Raw genomic sequence first — 21,064 nt, forward strand, 5'->3', positions numbered from 1 at the left:
CTTTTGTGGTGGAGAATTACACTGGTCTTTATGGAGGATAGGTCTAAGAATGTCCTGGAGAGCTGGTTTAGTTGTGGCAAATTTCTTCAACATGTGAATGTCGTTGAAGTATTTAATTTCTCCGTCATAAATGAAGCTCAGTTTAGCTGGGTACAGGATCCTGGGTTGAAAGTTATTTTGTTTTAGGAGATTAAAAGTCGATGACCATCCTTTTCTAGCTTGAAAGGTTTCAGCAGAGAGATTTGCAGTTATTCTGATATTCTTCCCCTTGTAGGTAATGGTTTTCTTTTGTCTGGCAGCTTTCAGAATTTTCTCCTTCACATTAACTTTAGTGAAATTGATTATGATGTGTCTGTGGGATGTCTTATTTAAGTTGAGTCATGCTGGAGTTCTGAAACTGTCTGCTATCTGAATTTCAGAATCTCTTGGCATGTCTGGAAAGTTCTCCTTCATAATCTCATGGAGAAGAGACTCTGTGCCTTGTGAAGCCACTTCATCACTTTCGGGGATCCCTATAAGACGAATATTGGTTTTCTTCAAATTATCCGAGAGTTCTCTGAGAGAGTGGTCTGTTTTTGCTCTCCATTTCTCTTCTTCTTTGAGGGTTTGGAGCATTCAAAAGCTTTGTCTTCAATGTCAGAAATCCTTTCTTCTGCTTGCTCCATTCTGTTACTGAGGGATTCTACTGTGTTTCTCAGATCTTTGAGGAATGCAACTTCTTGTCTCAATGTGTCGAATTCTTTGGTCATTTGGTCTTTGAATCCATTGAATTCTTGAGATAACTTTTGTAATTCTAATTCGATCTTATTTGCTATCCAGATCCTAAATTCAATTTCTGACATCTCAGCTATTTGTTTGGGCATGGGGTCTTGTGCTGTTTCTGCCCCATTGATCCTTGGGGGAGCTGATCTACTGTGATTATTCATATTGCCAGAGTTTTTCTGTTTATTTCGCCTCATGATTGTTTTTCAACCTTGCCTCTGGCTGTCCTCAGAGTTGGGGAGGTATCTCTCCAAGATTAGACCCCAGCAGGATCACTCTATTGTTGCTGGGTCTTTGTAGGGAGTGACCCTGTGTAGTTCCTCTGGGGCTGCTCTAGCTAGGAAGTTCTGCTTGTGGAAGCAGCTCTGGTTTGTTGACACACCCGAATCCAGCAACAGGGCTGGGGGTGGTGCGCACGGTTCTGGAGTGCCAGGCACCCAGTGACTTTGGCACAGAGAGCCCAAGGCTCCAGCAGTCTCTGGCCAGGAGAAGAGCTCTTCGCAGAGGCATGGAGGGCTCCAAAGGACATGCAGCTACCAGAGTCCCTGTCCAGATGAACGGGCTAGTGTGGAAGCTGGGAGGACACAGGAGGGAGGACGCAGGGTTGCGTGGCTCCCGCAGTTCCTGGTCAGGGAATGTGGAGGCCTGGTGGGTGCAGGTCACCGGTCGGGGGTTGCTGCACAGCTCTTATGGAGGTCTGGGCGGCACTAAGCCCAGGAGTTTGAGGTTGCTATCTCAATCTCTTTTTTGGTTACAAATGAATTATAGAATTTTTTCTGATCTATGAAATGTAGCATTAGTATTTTGATGTGAATTGCATTGAATCTATACATTGTTTTGCATAATTTTAAAAATAAGACAACACTGAATTTTGCCTCATCCATTGACTTCTTTTCATGAAAGATTTTTCTGTGCTATGCCCTCTTTTTCATACCATTTTACCCACCAGTGAAACTTCTTTCAAAATTGGAGTCAATCCTCTCTAACCTTACTACTGTTTTACCAACTAAGTTTATGTAATATTCTGTCTTTTGTTGTCACAGCATTTTCAGTAAAAGTAGATCCCATCTCAAGAAACAACTTTCTTTCATCCTTCATAAGAAGTAACTTCTCATCCATCCAAGTTTTATCATGAGATTGCAGCAATTCAGTACATCTAATTCTAGTTCTTTTGCTGTTTCTACCACATCTGCAAGGACTCACTCCACAAAGTCTTGAACCTCCCAAAGTTATTCATGAGAGTTAGAATCAATATCTTCAAATGAGTGTTAATGGTGATATTTTGACCTCCTCCCATGAACCACAAATGTTCCTAATGTCATCTAGAATAGTGAATTCTCTCCAGAAGATTTTCAATTTACTTTGCCCAGATCCATCAGAGGAATCACTATATATGGCAGCTTTATAGCTTTACAAAATGCATTTCTTAAATGATAAGACTTGAGAGTCAAATTTACTCCTTCATCTATGGGCTGCAGAATGGATGTTCTGCTAGCAGGCATGAAAACAATATTAATCTCCTTGAACATCTGTATCAATGTTTGTGGGTGACCAGAAGCAGTGCCAATGGGCAGTAATATTTTGAAGAAAGCTCTTTTTCTGTTGCTCTCAACAGTGGGCTTAGAATCTTCAGTAACCATGCTACAAATAGATGTGCTGTCATTCAGACCTTGTTTTTCCATATAGAGAGAGCAGGCTGAGTAGATACAGCATAAGTCTTAAGAGCCCTAGGAGTTTTGGAATAGTAAATGAGCATTGGCTTCAATTTAAAGTAACCAGCTACATTAGCCTTTAACAAGAGATTCTGCCCATCTTTTGAAACTTTGAAGCTAGGCATTGACTTCTTACTATCTATAAAATTCCTGGGTGGCAACTTTTTCCAGTGGGGACTGTTTTGTCTACATTAAAAATCTGTTATTTGTTTTAGTCACTTTCAGCTAGATTTTCTGGATGACTTGCTACAGCTTCTCCATCTGCATTAGCTGCTTCAACTTGCACTTTTATGTTACGGAGATGACTTTTGTCTTTACACCTCATGAACTAACCTCTACTAGCTTTAGACTTTTCTTCTGTACTTTCCTTCCCTGTCTCAGCCTTCAAAGAATTGAAGAGAGTTAGAGCTTTGCTTTGGATTAGGTTTTGGCTTAAGGGCGTGTTGTGGCTGGTCTGGTTTATCCAGATTGCTAAAATTTTCTCCATATCAGCAATAAGGCCGTTTCACTGTCTTCTTAGTCATACATGTTCACTGGAGTGGCACTTTTAATCTCCTTCAAGAACATTTCCTTTGCCTTCAAACAGCTAACTATTTGGCCCAAAAGCCCTAGTTTTTGGCCTGTCACAGCTTTTGACATGCCTTCTTCACTAAGCTTACTCATTTCCAGCTTTTGATTTAAAATGGGAGATATGTGACTTCCTTTCCCTTGAAATACTGAAAGGTGTTATTAATCGGCCTAATTTCAATATTTCTATGTCTCAGGGAATAGGGAGGCCCGAGGAGAGAAGAAATATGAGGAAAGGCCAGTGAGTGGGACAGTCAGAACACTCACATCTATTGATTAATTTACTGCCTTGCATGAACACGTGTTGTAGTGATCCAACACAATTACAATAGTAACAGCAAAGATCACTGATGCCCAGATCACCAAAACAGTGTAATAATGATCAAAAAGTTTGAAATATTGCAAGAATTACCAAAATGTGATACAAAGACATGAAGTGAGCACATGCTCTTGGAAAAATGGAGCCAACAGACTTGTTTAACACAGGGTTGCTACAAATCTTCAATTTGTAAAAAATGCAGTAACTGTGAAGCACAGTAAAACACACTAGGTGTGTACCAGTTTCTGGGAACTTCATTGGTTTCTCCACAGCCAGGCACAACCTCCATACTTCCAAAGCTTGCAAATATCATTTTCTTTTCTCATTTGGGAAGAGAATAAGGATTTCGTCTGTGGACCAGGTGATCATGGCAGGATTGTGCACAGAGGCTGGCACAAACTTTTCCAACTCCCTACTTTTCCAAAGGTATCTTTGTGACTCAGGTAGTGCTGGCTCAGTACATTTTCACCTTGAAGATGAAATGAGAATGAGAAAACAAGATCATTAAGATTTCTGTAGCCAGGTCTTGTATCTCTGGATATTGTTTGCCACCTATGCCGCCGTTCTCAGAAAAAATCAAAGAAAAGAACACAGAATGCCTTAAAGAAAATTGGATAACCAATAAATGGCTCATCATAATCTTCTGTGTGTATAAAAATGATACCAGAATTCCAGAAAAGATTAGTTTGCATAAAGAACTGTAGTTTATCAAAGAAAGAGCTGCCAAACTTTAGATAATGATGGACTTTGGTGTGAGACTAAATATATGTCTAATGTGTCATAATGTCAAGGGCAATTAGAAACCAGTCACAAGATGATGTCAAAAAAGTTATCACAACTAAAGAAAAAATACTATGCTATTGACGTTGATTCCCTTCTTACCATAGGAAAGAAGAACCTTTTTATGGTGGAATAGTATGTTAACTTACATAGTTTCTTTGATGAACAAGCTTTACCCAAAGCTAAATTTAAGAAAACTGTGGAAGAATTTCACATTATGCTCAAAGAACGATACAAGAACTTATTTGAGAAGTTCCAATAATGCAGTATCCCAGTGTTCATACTTTCAGTCCATATCAGTGCTGTACTAAAGGAAGTCATCCATCAAGCTGGTGTATATCAGCCAGATGTCAAAATAGTGTTCATCCATGGATTGTGATGAAAATGGGCGCTCAAAGGATTTAAAGGAGAATTAACTCACGTACTTAACAAACATATTGCCTTAAAGTTCACAGAATATTTAAATCAATTAAGTGACAATAGAAACATAATTCTGCTGAGAGATTCCCAAGGAGATTTCAAAAGGGCAGATGGAGTAGGCAAACCTTCACATTCTGACAATTAAATATCTAAATTATAGAGTGGATAAGCTTTCAGAAAAGTATTATTTTATCAAAAGGTGAATTATTAGAAGTATCCAGTTCTGTCTTATTAAGGATTCTATAAACATTCTTCAGGATGTTCTTTCCTGTGGGAATAATTCATACAAGAAGCTCTTCATCTCTTTGTCTTGTTGACTCTTATTTATAATACATTGTTTTATAATACATTGTTTGTCTTAAAGTTTTTCCTTTACATATTTAAGTATTTTCAGACATGTGAAATTCTATGGAAGTTCCATTTTCATGAACTTTCTCACCCAACTCTCCACTACATTTTTTAATAGATTAAAAAAAAATTTTAAACTCATAAAGTCAAAATTAGAAACTTTCCAACTCCCTACTTTTCCAAAGTTGTCCTTGTAGTTTAATTTTATCAGATATTATTTTCAGGAGTCTTTTTATATTAGGAAAGTTTGTAGACACCTAAGAAGAAGTTTCATATAAATGAATAATTTGAATAATTTTAAGTATTGTCATATTTATAATTTTGCTGATGGTATTATCATTTCCTGAAACTGTTTTATTTTTTACCCCACAAATTTATTTATTTTTTTTAATTTTTTTTATTGTTAAATCATAGCTGTGTACATTAGTGCAATCAAGGAGTACAATGTGCTGGTTTCATATACAATCTGAAATATTCTCATCAAACTGTTCAACGTAGCCTTAATGGCATTTTCTTAGTTATTGTATGTAGACATTTGTATTCTGCCTTTAGTAATTTTCACCTGTACCCATTCTAAGATGAACCATAGGTGTGGCCCCACCCATTACCCTTCCCTCCACCCAAACCTCCCCACTCCCTTCCCCTTCCTTGGCCCTTTCCTCATAGTCTTGTGCTATAGTTGGGTTATAGCCTTCATGTGAAAGCTATAATTTAGCTTCCTAGTAGGGCTGAGTACATTGGATACTTTTTCTTCCATTCCTGAGATACTTTGCTAAGAAGAATATGTTCCAGCTCCATCCATGTAAACATTAAAGAGGTAAAGTCTCCATCTTTCTTTAAGGCTGCATAATATTCCATGGTATACATGTACCACAATTTGCTAGTCCATTCATGGGTCGGATGGGCACTTGGGCTTCTTCCATGACTTAGCAATTATGAATTAGGCAGCAATAAACATTCTGGTACAGATGTCTTTGTTATCATGTGATTTTTGGTCTTCTGGGTATAAACCTAGTAAAGGAATTATAGGATTGAATGGCAGGTCTATTTTTAGGTCTCTAAGTATTCTCCAAACATCCTTCCAGAAGGAACGTATTCGTGTGCATTCCCACCAGCAGTGTACAAGTGTGCCCTTTCCTCCACATCCATGCCAACATTTCTGGTTTTGGGATTTTGTTATGTGGGCTACTCTTACTGGGGTTAGGTGATATCTCAAAGTAGTTTTGATTTGCATTTCTCTGATGATTAAGGAGGATGAGCTTTTTTTCATGTGTTTGTAGATCGTGCATCTGTCTTCTTTAGAGAAGTTTCTCTTTAAGTCCCTTGCCCATTCTGAGATAAAATCATGTGTTCTTTTCTTGCTAATACATTTGAGTTCTCTGTGGATTCTGGTTATTAGACCTTTACCAGAGGTATAACCTGCAGATATTTTCTCCCATTCTGAGGGCTGTTTGCTTGCTTTGCTTACTATGTTCTTGGCTGTGCAGAAGCTTTTTAGTTTGATCAGGTCCCAGTAGTATATTCGTGATATTGCTTCAATTGCCTGGGGAGTCCTCCTCATAAAATATTCACCCAGGCCGATTCCTTCAAGAACTTTCCCTGCACTTTCTTCAAGTATTCTTATAGTTTCATGTCTTAAGTTTAAATCTTTAATCCAGTCAGAGTCTATCTTAGTTAATGGTGAAAGGTGTGGGTCCAGTTTCAGTCTTCTACAGGTTGCCAGCCAGTTCACCCAGCACCATTTGTTAAATAGGGAATCTTTTCCCCACTGAATGTTTTTAATTGGCTCCTCAAAGATCAAATAACAGTAAGTAGTTGGATTCATCTCTTGGTTCTCTATTCTGTTCCAGACATCTACTTCTCTGTTTTTGTGCCAGTACCATGCTGTTTTGATCACTATCGATTTATAGTACAGTCTCAGGTCTGGTAGCGTGATTCCTCCTGCTACATTTTTATTGCTGAGTAATATTTTGCCTATTTGAGGTTTTTTCTGATTCCATATAAAACGAAGTATTACTTTTTCAAGATCTTTAAAATATGACAATGGAGCTTTAATAGGAGTTGCATTAAAATTATATATTGCTTTGCATAGTATAGACATTTTAACAATGTTGATTCTTCCCAGCCATAAGCATGGTATGTTTTTCCATTTGTTAACATCTTCAGCTATTTCTTTTCTTGAAGTTTCACAGTTCTCATTGTAGAGATCTTTCACATCCTTTGTTAGGTATACTCCCAAATATTTCATCTTCTTTGGCACTACTGTGAAAGGGATAGAGTCCTTGACTGTTTTTTCAGCTTGGTTATTGTTGGTATATATAAAGGCTACAGAATTATGGGTGTTGATTTTGTAGCCTGAGACATTGCTATATTCCTTGATCACTTCTAAAAGTTTTGTAGTAGAATCCCTAGTGTTTTCCAGGTATACGATCATATCATCTGCGAAGAGTGAAAGTTTGATCTCTTCTGACCCTACGTGGATACCCTTGATTGCCTTTTCTTCCCTAATTACAATGGCTAAAACTTCCATTACAATGTTAAAGAGCAATGGAGACAATGGGCAACCTTGCCTGGTTCCTGATCTAAGTGGAAATGATTTCAATTTAACTCCATTCAATACGTTATTGGCTGTGGGTTTGATGTAGATGGCCTCTATTGCTTTAAGAAATGTCCCTTCTATACCAATTTTCTTAAGTGTTCTGATCATAAAGGGATGCTGGATATTATCAAAAGCTTTTTCTGCATCAATTGAAAGAATCATATGGTCCTTATTTTTTAGTTTGTTTATGTGCTGAATTACATTTATAGATTTACATATATTGAGCCAGCCTTGAGACCCTGGGATAAATCCCACTTGGTCAAGGTGTATAATTTTTTTGATGTGTTGTTGAATTCTGTTTGTTAGGATCTTACTGAATATTTTAGCATCAATATTCATTAGTGATATTGGTCTATAATTTTCTTTTCTTGTTGGGTCTTTCCCTGGTTTGGGGATCAAGGTGATGTTTGCTTCATAGAATGTGTTGGGTAATATTCCTTCTTTTTCTATATTTTGGAAGAGGTTTAATAATATAAGTCAGGCATCCTCAAACTTTTTAAACAGGGGGCCAATTCACTGTCCCTAGACCGTTGGAGGGCCAGACTATATTTAAAAAAAAAAAAACTATGAACAAATTCCTATGCGCACTGCACATTTCTTATTTTGAAGTAAAAAACAAAATGGGAACAAATACAATTCACACCACTTCATGTGGCCCGCGAGCTGCAGTTCAAGGACGCCTGATATAGGTACTATAGGTACAGTTCTTCGTTAAAGGTTTGGTAGAATTCTGACATAAAGCCATCTGGTCCTGGGCTTTTCTTTTTAGGGAGATTTTGTATAGTTGATGCTATTTGAGAACTTGATATCAAGTTCAACATTTTCACTTCATTCTGGCTAAGTCTTTGTAGGTTGTGTACTTCCAGGCATTAGTCGATTTCTTTCAGATTTTCATATTTGTGAGAGTAGAGTTTTTTGTAGTATTCGTTAAGGATTTTTTGAATTTCTGAGGGGTCTGTTGTTATTTCATCGTTACTATTTCTGGTTGATGAAATTAGAGATTTTACTCTTTTTTTCCTGGTTAGGTTGGCCAAAGGTTTGTCTATTTTATTGATCTTTTCAAAAAATCAACTTTTGGATTTATCGATCTGTTGTATAATTCTTTTGTTTTTAATTTCATTTAATTCTGTTCTGATTTTGGTTATTTCTTTGCTTCTGCTGGGTTTGGGATTGGAGTGTTCTTCCTTCTCCATTTGCTTGAGATGTCCTATTAAGTTATTAACTTCTTCTCTTTCCGTTTTCTTGAGGAAGGCTTGCAGTGCTATAAATTTTCCTCTTAAAACTGCCTTTGCACTATCCCAGAAGTTCTAGTAATTCATGTCTTGATTATTGTTTTGTTCCAAAAATTTGGTGATTTTCTTCTTAATCTCGTCTATAACCCATCTATCCTTCAGCATAAGGTTGTTTAGCTTCCATGTTTTTGTATGGGTATGCAGCTTCCTGTTGTTATTGAGTTCAACTTTTATTCCATGATGGTCTGAGAAAATGCAAGGAATAATTTATATTTTTTTAAATTTGCTGAGGTTGGATTTGTGGCCTAGGATGTGGTCAATTTTGGAGTATGTTCCATAGGCTGATGACAAGAATATGTGTTCAGTTTTGTTGGGATGAAATGTTCTGTAGATGTCTGTTAAGTCCAGATGTTGAATGGTTAAATTTAAATCTAAAATTTCTTTGCTTAGCTTCTTTTTGGAAGATCTATCCAGCAGTGCTAGAGGGGTGTTGAAATCTCCAACTACTATGGAACTGGAGGAATCATGTCTGTTAGAGTTTCTCTTATAAATTGAGGTGCGTTCTGGTTGGGCACATAAATATTACTAATTGAAATCTCATCATATTGAGTATTATCTTTAACAAATATGAAGTGTCCATCCTTATCCTTCCTTATTTCAGTTGGTTTAAAGCCTATTGCATCTGCGAATAGGATTGCAACTCTTGCTTTTTTCTGCTTTCCATTTGCAGAAGACCATCCCTTCACCTTGAGTCTATATTTGTCTTTTAATGTAAGATGCGATTCTTGTATGCAGCAGATATCTGGCTTGAATTTTTGTATCCAGTCAGCCAACCTGTGCCTCTTTAGAGGACAATTTAAACCATTCACATTGATTGAGAATATTGATAAGCCTTTTGAGGGTCCGGTGGACATTTTTAATCCTTTTGCGACTGGGAAGTTGGAATTTGATCAAAATTTTCTGGGTGAGTTTACTTTTGTGGTGGAGGGTTACACTGGTCTTTATGGTGGATAGGTCTGAGAATATCCTGGAGAGCTGGTTTAGTTATGGCAAATTTCTTCAACATGTGAATGTCATTGAAGTGTTTTATTTCTCCATCATAAATGAAACTCAGTTTAGCTGGGTACAGGATCCTGGGTTGAAAATTATTTTGTTTTAGGAGATTAAATGTCAATGACCATCCTCTTCTAGTTTGAAAGGTTTTAGCAGAGAGATCTGCAGTTATTCTAATATTCTTGCCCTTGTAGGTGATGGTTTTCTTTCGTTTGGCTGCTTGCAGGATTTTCTCCTTCACATTAACTTTAGTGAAATTGATTATGATGTGTCTTGGAGATGTCTTATTCGGGTTGAGTCGAGCTGGAGTTCTGAAACTGTCTGCTATCTGAATTTCAGAATCTCTTGGCATGTCTGAAAAGTTCTCCTTCATAATCTCATGGAGAAGAGACTCTGTGCCTTGTGAAGGCACTTCATCACTTTCGGGGATCCCTATAAGACAAATATTAGTTTTCTTCTAATTATCCCAGAGCTCTCTGAGAGAGTAATCTGTTTTTGCCCTCCATTTCTCTTCCTCTTTGAGAGTTTGGGAGCATTTGAAAGCTGTGTCTTCAATGTCAGAAATCCTTTCTTCTGCTTGCTCCATTCTGTTACTGAGGGATTGTACTGTGTTTCTCACATCTTTCAGGGCTGCAACTTCCTGTCTCAATGTGTCAAAATCTTTGGTCATTTGGTCTTTGAATTCGTTGAATTCTTGAGATTTTTTTGGGTTACTGCTTGGAATTCTAATTCAATCTTATTTGCTATTCAGATTCTGAATTCGATTTCTGACATCTCAGCTATTTGTTTGTGCATGGGATCTTGTGCTGTGTCTGCCCCATTTATCCTTGGGGGAGTTGATCTACTCTGATTATTCATATTGCCAAAGTATTTCTGTTGATTTCGCCTCATGATTGTTTTTTACCATTGCCTCTGGCTGTCCTCAGATTTGGGGAGGTGTCTCTCCAAGATTAGACCCCAGCAGGATCACTCTATTTTTCTGGATCTTTGTAGGTAGTGACCCTGTGTAGTTCCTGTGGGGCTGCCCCAGACAGGGAGTTCTGGTTGTGGAACCAGCTCTGGAGTGTGACACACCTGGATCCAGCAACAGGGTGGCAGGTGGTGTGCACCATTCTGGGAGTGACTGGTACCCAGTGACTTTGGCACAGAGTACCCAAGGCTCCAGTAGTCTCTGGCCAGGAGAAGGGCTTTGTGCAGAGGCAGGGAGGTCTCCAGAGTACATGTGGCTGCCAGAGTCTCTGGCCAGATAAGCTGGTCGGTGTGGAGGCAGGGAGGGTACAGGAGGGAGGACGCAGGATTGTGCAGTTCCCGCAGTTCCTGGTCAGGGCTTACGGAGGCCCAGCGGGCGTGGGTCGGGGGTCGTGGTGCAGGTCTTATGGAGGTCCAGATGGCACTAAGCCCAGGAGTTTGAGGTTGCTGTGAGCTGTGACGCCAGGGCACTCTACCCAGGGAAATAGCCCGAGGCTCCAGTGTGCCAAAACCTGTCTTACTATGCCCCTGACAGTAAAGGCTGTAAGGCAGCTTAGTCTCAGCCTTTAGGCTGCTCAGTCACTAGGTTACTAGTTCCTGCCCAAACCTTGCTCTGCAACCCTGAGGGCAGAGCTTGCCAGGGCAGTTCTTTCACAATGGCTCCCTGCGGCCCACAGCCGAACACTATTAGCTCCGTCCAGCTCAGTGGCTCAGTCTGGGGCCCTAGACAATGCCCAAAGTTCTCCACACTCCTGCTCAAGCTCTCCCCAATGCAGTTCAACTGAGTGCCAAGTCCAAAAACACCGGAACAGTTCACAGGTAAGGCCTTTCCAGTTTGCAGTCTCACTGCTGCTTATACTTATAGCTGCCGACGAGATTTGGTCGATCAAACACACGCAACCACTTGGCAGTTTTCTACTGTTTTTGTCCTCCTCTTGGGGTCCAGAAGTCCCTTGCTGACTCCCTGTATCCTCAAAGGGATGATTATAGGCAGATCCCACCAGCCAGAGATGCCTAGAGTCTTATCTCCCCAGACTCACCATGCCCAGTTGCAGGGAAGCTGTTACTCGGCCGCCATCTTGCTCCACCTCCTCCTGAAACTGTTTTATGTTTGTTTATTTTTTTGGAGGGGGGGAATCAACACTGACCAGCAAAGCCTAGGACTTTACATTTAGTGAAAAAATTATTGGTGTCCACATGTCACTAATCATTACAAAATGTTCTATCCTGACTCACTGATAATAACCACGAAATGGAAAAAATATTTTTTAAATACCCATTTTCCTTAAAGGGATAGCACTTATTCAATCATTTATACCTTAGCATAAAATAATCTATCCCATTCTTTCTTCCAAACATACTTTAAAAGATACAAAATAAAGAGTTCACTCTCCAAAAGTTAAGAAGTTAAAGGAGACACTACATTGGACAACAAAAAGTCCAAAAGGCTATCCATAACAAGCTGCTTTCTTTCTAATTTTACCTAAATCCAGGCTTAGTCCCAGTAGCAATTTGTAAATCAAATTTCTGGCTAAAGGCTTAACTATTAAAAATGGGCACTAAGAATGCTTAGTCTATCATTGTCTATGAGCCTTGGTATTCTGTCTAGAACAAAAAAGCCAAGATCATATGTGCAGGATCGAAGAATTATATTGAAAGTAAGAACATCTCCCTAACCTAGTCAGACTCAAAATAGCTGTGTACAAAACTAGTCTTACCTCTAAAGTGACCCCCAATGGAAGTAGCTCTGACAAATTGTCCCATGAGTGAGCCCTAGAAAGAACTGATTCACCCCTCTTCTGAATGTCTGGATAACATATCTCTGTCAACAACAGCTAGCATCTAGGAAAAAACAAATAAGGTGGCAGGGCAGCTAAAGGATATATAGGTAGAGTCTGATGATTAAGTTCATGAACTCATCCTAGATAAAGTGATTTGAAGGTTGGACTAGGCACTGGCTTCAGTGCATAGCTTCCCAGGGGAAGTACTTCAAAGGTACTTTTTCTGGGACTTCTAAGTTCATGAACTTAATTGTCTGACCTCATACATACACACACAGAGTATTGATTTTATTTTGGTTTTATTTGTTTTTGTCTTGACACACAAGAAAGCATCTAACTGGGAAAATCATGTATGCTAATACTTTAAATAAATGGATTTATTATACATAGCTTTATAATGGTTGCAACCATTTACTACTATAGTTATTTCACATTACATTATGTTTCAGGCCTTTTATCAAATACATGATTCAGTTACCCAGTTGAGCAAGAATATCAGCTGTCCCAAAAGTACAAATTATTTTCTTTTGTCATGAATTTTCTACTGCGTCTTTGAATCTTCTTGGCACTTTTTCTTGACTAGAGACCTCTTCCATAACACATTTGGGCTTTCATTTTTCTCCCATTCTTCTGGCTCATCTAGAGGATGGGTATGAGAATAAAGTCATAAATAAAGTTCCTCTCTGTGTCTGGAGGAACCTCTCCTGGTGTTTTTCTTCCATTTCTTTTCCTGCTTCTAGGCGACTATAATTGAGCATCTCTACTAGAGACACAGCATCACCTCAACTCTCACCATATTGGGTATATTCTAGTGTATACTGCAGAATTTTTCAATGACCTTACATTAAATATTTACAAATATCTTTCACATAATTAATATATAAACAGTCAAGAAGTGATTATGGAATAGTCTTATATAGATTAATGCTTTTGACATCTTCCTTTATCAGCTTCATGGATACCCACTGTAGCATACAGTAAATCTCCCTCGGGCACAGACTCAATGCTTTATGGTGAGTAGTTGAAAAAGTTTATACATATGGAAAGTAGAATTTTTCTTTATTTGAGAAGAGGAGGAAAAATAAGAACTGATAGGAAGCCAATCTCAGATAGATATTCAAAAATGCACCTTGATGACCAAAATCATGAATGGAAACAAAATTCTTCTGAGTCATTTAAAGAAGATAGAGACTAAGTCTTAGATTTTTCTCTATTTTACTTCAAAAGCAATTCTATACAATAGCATATTTTGCCAGTCAACATTTATGAAAAATACTTTTCATCTGTCAATTTTCCATTGGAAAATTGTCATTGTTAGTCAACATGTATTTATCTAGTCTAATGCTACAGAGGAATTTTTTTTTTGAGACAGAGTCTCACTATGTTGCCCTTGGTAGAGTGCCATGGCATCATAGCTCACAGCAACCTCCAATTCTTGGGCTTAAGTGATTCTTTTACCTCAGCCTCCCAAGAAGCTGGGACTACAGGTGCCTGCCATTACGCCCAGCTATTTTTTGTTGCAGTTGTCATTGTTGTTTAGCCAGCCTGGGTCGGTTCGAACCTGCCACCCTCAGTGTACATGGCTGGCGCCGTAACCACTGTGCTATGGGCACAGGGAATTTTTATTAACCTTATCAAAATATTGGGGTAAGAATAATCACCATTTTGATCAGCTGAACCTCTGATAGCCTAAAAGAATAAGAGTAGGGCCTCATATTTCCATGACCCCAGCTTATGGCATTTTCTCATACCACTTAAGTGTCTTGTGAGGATTATTATTTTTTTTTTTGAGACAGAATCACTTTGCCACCCTTAGTAAAGTGCGTGGCATCATAGCTCACAGCAACCTCAAACTCTTGGGCTCAAGCAGTTCTCTTGCCTGAGTCTCCCAAATAGCTGGGACTAAAGGCGCCTGCCATAACTCCCAGCTATTTTTAGAGAGGGAGTCTCCCTCTTGCTCAGGCTGGTCTTTAACTCCTGAGCTCAGGCAATCCACCTACCTCAGTCTCCCAAAGTGCTAGGATTACAGGTGTGAGCCTGATTATTGTGCCCAGCCTTCTTTGGGGGATTCTTTAGCTGATATTGTTTTGTTGTTTGGAAATGTGCACCTTCTTTTTTTCTTCAATACAATAGGAAAAATTCTTAAAAAATCTTTAACACAATAGGAAATTTCACTTCTTTGGTAGTTATTAGACAGATCCCAGGATCCCAGCCTTGCTGTAAATTGGTGCATAGTAAACTATGCACACTGTATTCTAGGGATATTCAGACCAGCTAATTTGAGCTCCTTCTAATAGCACATGAAATCTGACATTACTATTAGAATCAGTTCAGATATCTCCTTTGCATCCTTAGATGATGTCTTTACCAGCACAATGGCAGCATTTTCAGAAGTCCCCACAACTACCAATGGATCTACTAAAAAAAATCACATTTATATCACTGGTGAGTCATTTGCCATATTTTTTTGGGGGGTATTTTATATTTTGTTTAGTCAACAAATGTTTATGGAGTACCTTATTAAGCATGGTGGGTATATAGTGAAAACACTGGCTTCCAGAAAATCGCAATCTATCAGATAGTATATATAATAAGCAGTGATCATACAATTAAATTTATTTGTGACAAGTACTATAAGATATTTACAGGATCTAGCAGAAAGACCTGATTTTAAGTGGAAATCAGAAAAAGACTCTCTGAAGATCTGATATTTGAATTAAAATATGAAAACTGAAGAAGAATTAGCCAATTTTTTAAAAAAGCAAGGAACATTTCAGGCCTGTGAAAAGATAGTCTGAGAAAGAGATCATTGGAACAAAGGGTACATGTGTAATTCAATGAATAAAATTTTGTCGGTGAAAAATATAGCCCCTTATTTTATATTATAAAGAAAACAAGAGATTCAGTGAAGTTAGCATTCTCCCAAGGCAGATCGTGATTGTAGGTTCACAGGCATAATCAACTCCAGGAGTGTTCACTTGGCTAGTGAACTCTCCACCTGGGTACTTGCTTTTTCATATCAAAGATCGTACAGACCTCAGATCACTGGAGCATCATCCTGAACATATCGTGGCAACAGAGCTGCAAATTGAGGCACTACTAATATTTTAAGATATCAATCACTTAAATAACTCTGTAATTTAGAGATGAATCAAGATTTGAACTTTGCTTTTCCACTGAAAAGCAATGAAGGCTATGGTTTCATTTTCTGTATTTGATTGGAAGGTAATTTATAGGCATTGATGTAAGACCTAATTAAAAACTTTTGTTCTTTTATTTCTCTAATGCTTTGGAGGTTAAATGTTACATTCCACTATATTACCAGTGTAAAGCCTGGTAAATTTTGACTTGACTAAAATAGGACTTTGTCCAGTCCTGACTGAGTGGACCATCTGTGCAATTGTTTCTTTTGAAATCATGCTACTCCAGAGGTTCAAACTACTGTGAACTCTCCAGACATCAGTATATACAATATATCACTTAATCATGTATTTTAGGAGGACATGCCCTTGCCAGGAACCCTGAGTGTCAACTTTGACGAGGTTGAGGTTAAGATGACCTTGAAGCCTTGGATGTGTGTCCCATGAAAAGGAAAAATATTCAGCTCTGTTAACCAATGCTAGCTGATAACATTGTTGTAGAATCCCAAATTCAAGTTCATGTACCTGATGCACAGCTAAAGCCAGAATGTTACACTGATGCTTGGAGGTGAAGTTTTGTTCAATTTGGCCAAAGCAAAAAGATAGGAGAAAAAAAATCCCTCAGATTGCCTTGTCACAGTGTTGAAGTAGTGAGCTGTTACACAGGGTGGAGGACAGGTAGGGGGAAGTCTGTGTTGTTGGTTTCAGATAACACCTTGAGTAACCAGACTTCTAGGCCTCAGCAGCTATTTGCAACTTTTTTTTTTTTTTGCAGTTTTTGGCCAGGGCTGGATTTGAACCCACCACCTCCTGCATATGGGGCCAGCGCCCTACTCCTTTGAGTCATAGGCACCGCCCAGCTAGTTGCAACTTTTTCAGGAGCCTTCATTCTTTCTGCAAAGCAAACTCAGGAGATTCTTCTCTTGATTCAGGAGTTACCCATCTCCTCCTGATTGACAAAGAAACAGTGCATCAGCTGTTAATAACTGCTGAGAGAACATGGGATATTGGGCAGGAAGCAAGCAATTAACATGTGCCAATAACCAAGGGACTAGTCCAATTCTATATTATTTCAGTCATTAAAAATACTGGACCAAGGGACTAGTCCAATTCTATATTATTTCAGTCATTAAAAATGCTGGGGTAATAAATCTCAAGGGGCCCAGATACAATGACTTATGGATATAGTCCAAGAACTACTAAAACACAGAAAAGATTTTGTAGCTAATCTTAGGCCATTTATTTGGAGTTAATAAAAAACGTTTTGGTAACTAATATTTTAAATCCAGTCCTTTAGAATTCATGTTTTGAGGCACAGAGGTTACGGCACCAGCCACATACACTGAGGGTGGCAGGTTCGAACGCTGCCCAGGCCAGGTGAACAACTGCAACAAAAAAATAGTCGGGCATTGGGGCGGGCGCCTGTAGTCCCAGCTACTTGGGAGTCTGAGGCAAGAGAATCACTTAAGCCCAAGAGTTGGTGGTTGCTGTGAACTGTGACACCACTGCACTCTACCAAGGGCCACATAGTGAGACTCTGTCTCAAAAAAAAAAAAAAAAGAATTCCTGTTTTGAGATTTTGCTTTCTCAAAAACAGGGTAATAAAAAACTGAGCAATAGAAGCAATAAAAAGCCTGTATCTACCCATAAGCAGTTTACTATCTAGTTGAAAGAACAAAAGAAAACCAATCTTTTTGCCTAAATGATCTAAGTAATCTAAATATCTAAAGATCTATTTATAATATATAAGGAATCTGACTGGAGGGTTGTTAGAAATAATAAAAGCTTGAGAAAAAAGCTAATTAGGTAAAATATTAGCATACCTTGAAATGAAATAGAAGTCTTGAATCTTATTTAGGTGATAGACAGCATAGATGTCTTGAATGTTATTTGATGCAATAAAAATTAAAACGTTTTCACTGTCAGAAATTGGAAATAACTCCTATCTGAAAAGTTGTGTGTGTATTTAAATGTGCACTAAATAATTAGCCTCAATCTTTAAAATTACAGTAATTATAGCACTGTACTGGATTAAAAATAATGATTTTTGAGTGGTTGTTTCATGGAGCATCTCGTATATTTAAATAAAATTGTTTTGTATATAGATTAATTCATTTGCTTTGATACATACAACTAAATGGGTTTCATACTGTTCTAACATTGATGTGCAATGAATAAAATGTCAGTTTGCCATGAATGTCAACTTTCAGATGGCAATACTTAAACACAGTGAAATAACTTCTTCAGTAATCTGTTTTTCTTGAGCAACCAAACTTTCAATAATGTGGATAATATTGTTCTCATAGTCATGATTTTGTGTACTTCTGTTTTTTATAACTATAGGGAAGTCGATGTAGTTACATTAAAGATTATATGGAGTTACAATTCTGGTTCTGTTGAACCCAGAGATGCTTTGTTTTGATTTTCACTGAATGCAGTATATATCAAGCTAAAAATAAACTCTGTGTTAGAGAACTAATAAAAAAAAAAAGCTGAGAGACTTAACATCTAACATCATGGAACAATTAAATACACTGTGGTAGGTCCATTGAATTATGCAGTCATTTAATGAAATAAAGTAAATATCTCTACATGCTTTGGAAAGTGTAGCAAGAATTTTTTTTAAGAAAGAGAAGTAAGGGACATAATAGCAGGTACATGGGCGGCGCCCGTGGCTCAGCGGGTAGGGCGCCGGCCCCATATGCCGAGGGTGGTGGGCTCAAACCCAGCCCCGGCCAAACTGCAACAAAAAAATAGCCGGGCATTGTGGCGGGCGCCTGTAGTCCCAGCTGCTTGGGAGGCTGAGTCAAGAGAATCGTAAGCCCAAGGATTTGGAGGTTGCTGTGAGCTGTGTGACACCACGGCACTCTACCGAGGGCGATAAGGTGAGACTCTGTCTCTACAAAAAAAAAAAAAAAAATAGCAGGTACAGTATGCCCCCATTGTAATAAAAGGGATCTATATTCATGATATACATGTGCACCTATACATTCATACAAAATTTCTAGTAGGATACATAATAAATTGTTCAAAGTTATTGCCTTTTGTGGGGGTGAGAAGGCAGAGACACCACCCCGGAGTATGATGATAGCCAATAAGCATGCCCCTGGCCCTTGAAGAAATTGTGTTTCACAGGTGGGAGAAATAGTTCAATTAATCCTGTTTTCCAGATGCCAAAGATTGGCATTAAAGTTTATCTCGCTTTATGCCTTTTTCAGGTGTTGTGAAAGAGCCCAAAGACGGGATGTCCTGGCCAGTGATTGTGGCAGCTTTACTCTTTCCCTGCCTGGTACTGTTTGGTCTTGGAGTGAGAAAATGGTATCAATACCAAAAAGAAATGTGAGTATGATACTGAAATTGGTAGAAACTGATAAGTTTTCATTACAAAATATTTATCAGCACATAATTAGTATATGGAACTCAACCTAGTATATTATTACTGTAACTGTACTGATAAATATATTATTGTACTGATAAATATTTCTGTGAGAAAATAAAGCTCCCAGAGGCTCAGAGAGGCTAGATAGCTTTTCCAGCCTTATGCAGCCAGGTTAAATGCATAGCTCCTGACTTCTCATCCTTTCTGCATTGGCCTGGTCCAGCTGAAACACTCATCGGATGGAGCATGTCCATGGGCATGAAATGGGAACTGAGCTTGGCCTCACCTAAAACCTAAAATGGATTTTTTTTCTTTTAATCTTCATTATTTTCTCATTTCCATGCATCATTGGACCACCTGAGCTCAGCTGGGCCTCCATGCTCAAGTGTGAAATTGAATGAGAAAGGTAATTTTAAGAGATTTCTGGCTGCTTTGTATCACAATGGACTTTTATTGCCCTTTTCCTTTCTCCCTCCTGAGCAGAAAAGTAAGATTTTGTGGGGTTACTCTTTTTGTTTCTTTGTTTTACTGAAATGTTTTCCAAAACTCTTCTCCAACCAACAGTCTGAGATGGCATGTTAGGTTAAGCCTCACTTTTCTGACTTGATATTTTGAATCCGCCTGGATAAGGTCATAACTGGAGGATACCCAATACACAGGAGCTCGTCTTCCACATATCTTACTACCAAGATAGCACTGAGCATTGTACCATATGAGCCTTCACAGAGTGTCCTGGAAGACTCTATAACCATGTGCATGGAGTGCTTTGTGGTGAATAAAACACTAAACCAATAGTTGGAAATCTTGGGATCTAATCCAAGGATTGCGTCTTGGCCACCACATGACTTTGAGAAATATATAACTTTTCTAAAAATCAAAAGTGCAATTTTTTTAGAATTATGCAAGTTGTCATTAAAGCTTTCAAAATTGGGTAAGAGGTATTGAATATCTTTTTATTAAAATTAGAAAGTATCTAAAAATCTGCATTTTTTTAATTGTTCTGTATTCAAATGCCTGAGTCATAAAGAGATGAAAAAAAAACCTAACACACACACACATTAAGATGCTATGAATTGCCAGGGCATGGAGGTGTTTGAGTGATGAACATAAAAGATGCTCACAGATTTATTTCTGTTTCCTGCTATCAAGATATCTGGAGTATTTATATACCTAAATCCTATACTCACTTGGCTCCTCAGTGCATTTCAGACAAAGAGATAACTTGTGCTGACCTAAAATAGTGCTTTGTACGAAGATGACTTTACCAGTGTTCAGTGATTCAAACAAAAGGGATTTAGGCATATTCAGCCAGTACTCAGGATTGAGAAGAGCTTTTCTTTCCACCTCTACCTTATCCCCATGGTACCTAGCAAGCATGTGGGTAAAGACCAGGGATAGGGTTAGCAGAGGAAGTACTTGAAAAGATTCAATCTCAAGTCCCAGAATTTTAAGATTTTTGTACCTGTAGAAATGTTTTAATCCATGTAAGAGAAACATCCCTTCTACATGTACATATTAGGAGGTAGTTGCCATTGAAAACACCAGGCTTTCAAGTCTTTCAAGGTTAAAAGACTTGAATTATGGCAGGGTGTGTAGCTCACACCTATAATCCTAGCACTCGCAGAGGCTGAGGCGGGTGGATCATTTGAGCTCAGGAGTTGGAGAGACACCAGTCTGAGCAAGAGTGAGATCCCATCTCTACTAAAAATAGAAAACCTAGCCAGGTATTGTGGTAGGTGCCTTTAGTCCCTGCTATTTGGGAGGCTGAGGCAAGAAGATCTCTTGAGCTCAAGAGTCTGAGGTTGTGTAAGCTATGATGGATGCCACAGGGCTCCACTCACAGTGTGAGACTCTGTCTCAAAACAAACAAAAAAAAGACTTGAATTACTAGTCTGGTTCTCTTAAGTAAGAAGTTTAAAATCTCTGAACCTCAGTTTTAGCTATATAATGATGACAATGATACTCAATTCCTATATATAAAATAAACGATGTTATGATGAAAG

The 21,064-nt window shown here is 38.4% G+C and overlaps 1 protein-coding gene across 2 annotated transcripts in view; it reads left to right on the plus strand.

The window, feature by feature from the left end:
- The window catches only part of CD96 (CD96 molecule), a 115,791-nt gene that overhangs the window by 94,089 nt on the left and 638 nt on the right, over positions 1 to 21,064 (plus strand). The window contains exons 11-13 of one of the 2 annotated variants that reach the window (XM_053565592.1): positions 13,493 to 13,555; positions 14,877 to 14,987; positions 18,901 to 19,021. In XM_053565592.1, the coding sequence (XP_053421567.1) occupies positions 13,493 to 13,555; positions 14,877 to 14,987; positions 18,901 to 19,021 (295 nt within the window). The remainder of the gene's footprint in view (positions 1 to 13,492; positions 13,556 to 14,876; positions 14,988 to 18,900; positions 19,022 to 21,064) is intronic. The other variant, XM_053565593.1, reaches the window with a different exon arrangement.

Source organism: Nycticebus coucang, chromosome 16 (genome assembly GCF_027406575.1).
Source record: "Nycticebus coucang isolate mNycCou1 chromosome 16, mNycCou1.pri, whole genome shotgun sequence".
Lineage (NCBI taxonomy): Eukaryota > Metazoa > Chordata > Mammalia > Primates > Lorisidae > Nycticebus > Nycticebus coucang.